Source organism: Myotis davidii, unplaced genomic scaffold, assembly GCF_000327345.1.
Source record: "Myotis davidii unplaced genomic scaffold, ASM32734v1 scaffold330, whole genome shotgun sequence".
In the NCBI taxonomy this organism is placed as follows: Eukaryota; Metazoa; Chordata; class Mammalia; order Chiroptera; family Vespertilionidae; genus Myotis; species Myotis davidii.
Window position 1 is genome coordinate 3,509,171 of NW_006283770.1, and position 2,669 is coordinate 3,511,839.

A 2,669-nucleotide genomic window follows, 5' to 3' on the forward strand; every position below is an offset into this window, starting at 1 on the left:
CTCGCCCTCTGTGCGTTTTTTCCGGCTTTATTATTAAAGCGATAGCCTGCTGGCGCTGTTAAGCAACAAGTTCCCCAGCGGTCTTCCCGCCCTAGCCTGACGAGGCGAAGGTTTTCTTACCTGGCGACAGAGACAGCTCCCCAGCCGAGCTTAGCTTTTCCGGAGCCCCAAGTGTGACCTGAGCAGGGGGCAAGGGAGCGGTGTGCAGGCTGGGCTATTTTTATGAGGGTACCCTGAAACGCCTCACTTTCCCTGGGAACTTTCTGTACCAGGACCCAGTGACGAGCGGTTGGGAGGCAGCTCCAGGAACCAACCACTATAGAGCAGGGCAGTTGGGCAGTCATTGGCATCCTCGCTCATTCATTAGAATCACGTAAGAACTCAAAAGGAAACGTGTCTCTCCGAGTGAGGACGTTTGCGTAAATCTATAGGTTTTTCCACATCGATGCCAGTTGCTTTGTCTTCTGTAGTCGCCAAGGTGGTTGAGAGTTTAAGCTTGCGGATATTGCAAAGGGTTATTAGATTCATAAGTCACACCAAGTGGTGGGCGATCCACTGAGCAAAGCCGAACTTCTCACATGATGACTTCAAACAAGACACATTACCTTCCAGCATCTGTTGGGGAGACGGGATTTTAAGACACTTGAGTCTCCAGGACAGCAAAGGCACAATGGTGAGTAGCAATAAACCCTGCATTATAATTGAAAAATCTTGACATGTTGCTTAACAACGGGCACACCACAGCTCTTCCGGGCATTTCACACGCCAAAGAACAGCAGCTACTCAGGCCAGGAGAATCGGGTTTTTTACACAGTGCAACTTTAATTGGAATCATTTGCGATTTAACACAGCAATGTGGAACTGCGTGGAACTAACTTGGAGCTGGAGAGGGGTGTGTGTGTGTGTGTTATATTGGCTGTTCAAGGCTGATGCTTCTCTTCCAGCTTTCCTGCATTTCATTCTTTGCCTCTATGCGTGGTGCATGAGTATATTCTATGATTTATAGATGGGCATGTAATTGACATTCGCGAGGGGATTAATTGCCATCTAAAAAAATAATGTTATTTTAGTGTGGGGTTGTGGTGGAGTGGGGGATAAGGATGGGGTAGAGACTGGGAGTTTGGGTGTAAATGGGGGTGGAGTTGGTGGGAAAAAAATAAGTCAGAAGAGCTTATCACTGATAAGGAAACGGGTAATCCTCTCATAGAAGAAAAGGGTCTCATCCACATGTGATCAACTATTAACAGGATGGCTTTGGCAAAGCCGTCCGCACGTGACAAAACGTAAGGAAGTGAAAGAAACCGTCCAGAGTAATATCAAGTGTCACTTAATTAGGGATTTTTTTTTTAGCCTTTTCCTCCTGCTGCTCGCAGTGTGTGTAATCGAGGAGAGCCGGGTCCATTCAGCACCTTGGACAGAGCCAACGGGTTTGTCCGAGGTGGTGGCACTCTAGGTAGCCGGCTTGGCCCCACTGTAAAGCCAGCCCCGTGTCGCCCTTAAGAAGCGTCTTTTCTGAGGTTCAGCTCACACTGAAATCGGGACTGAAGAGTCGGATTTTGGAGCGGAGCATTTGGAAAGCGAACCCCAGTTTGGTCCCCTCATTGAGCTCGCTGAAGTTGGCTTCCTAGCGGTGTAGGCTGGAATAGACTCTGGGCAAGCTCCGGGTTGGTATACTGGGTTAACTTTGGGAAATGCAAGTGTTTATCTCCAGGATCTAGCCACCGGGGTGGTGTAAGCCGCAAAGAAGGTAAGCACCGGGGCGGGGACCCCGCAACCCCAATTCTTGAGCTATTTTGATACTCGAGCTTCCCGAGAGGACGCCTGGTGGAGGGGAGGAGGTAGAGAGGTTGAGAGGGGGGTTGTTTCTTGGTATTTGCCCAGTTTGGATTGCCTAGGTGAGAGCCTTGGGGTAAAGAGAGAAGGGGGCGAATGTGCTGTCTTCCTGTGAATATAATGAGTTTAGTTAACTTGGACCTGCAAACGTCTGATTTCAAATGTAAGATTTCTCCCTCTTTCTCTCTCCTTCATCTCTCTCTTTTCCGTTCTCTTTGCGGGTGTGTGTGTGTGTGTACAGTAGATTCATTACTAATTATGAACCTTTTACACAAGATCCGGTTTTCTAAATTTTTACTTTGTACCATTTAGAATGAGGCGGTGGAGGTTATGTGCGGTGAGGAAAGAGGAGGTTGAGGTTGGGGAGAGGGTAGGAGGTAACGTTACATTTCTAACACAAAATGAATCAAGGTAATTTCAGCTCCTCTAGTGAGAAGGATTCATTCTGTATCCCTCCCTCCCTCCCTCTCCCTGCCTCCTTCTCGCCCCCCCCTCCTTCCACCCCGCCCCCTCCTCCAGCCTCCATCCCTTCCTTATTCTATCTCTTCCCCTCCATCGCCCTCACGCTTCCCTGGATGTTTCTTTTCCTTTTTTCCCTCCCTCCCCACGAGTTTCGGACGCTGCCCTAGAGGGCTCCCGCTTTCATTAGGGAAGGGGAGCCGCGGAGACTGCGCTCCGCTCCCCCGCCTGGCCGGATGCCTCACTGAGCCCAAGTCCGAGTCAGTCGGGGTAACTAAGGAAAGGGGGGCCTCTGCTTGAGAGGAGAAGGTCCCTTCCGGGCCGAAGAGCTGGGAGAGGGCCGGGGAGGGACCTGGGCGGCTGGAGGAGAACGCTCC

At 50.5% G+C, this 2,669-nt stretch overlaps 1 protein-coding gene across 2 annotated transcripts in view; it reads left to right on the forward strand.

The window, feature by feature from the left end:
* Window positions 1-81: 81 nt before the first annotated feature.
* BDNF (brain-derived neurotrophic factor) overlaps window positions 82-2,669 on the forward strand; it is a 55,397-nt gene continuing 52,809 nt past the window's right edge. Inside the window, exon 1 of one of the 2 annotated variants that reach the window (XM_006753948.2) lies at window positions 82-673. In XM_006753948.2, coding sequence (XP_006754011.1) covers window positions 671-673 — 3 coding nt within the window. In that variant the 5' untranslated portion in view covers window positions 82-670. Of the gene's footprint in view, window positions 674-1,387; window positions 1,748-2,669 lie in introns of those variants that run through there. The other variant, XM_006753950.2, reaches the window with a different exon arrangement.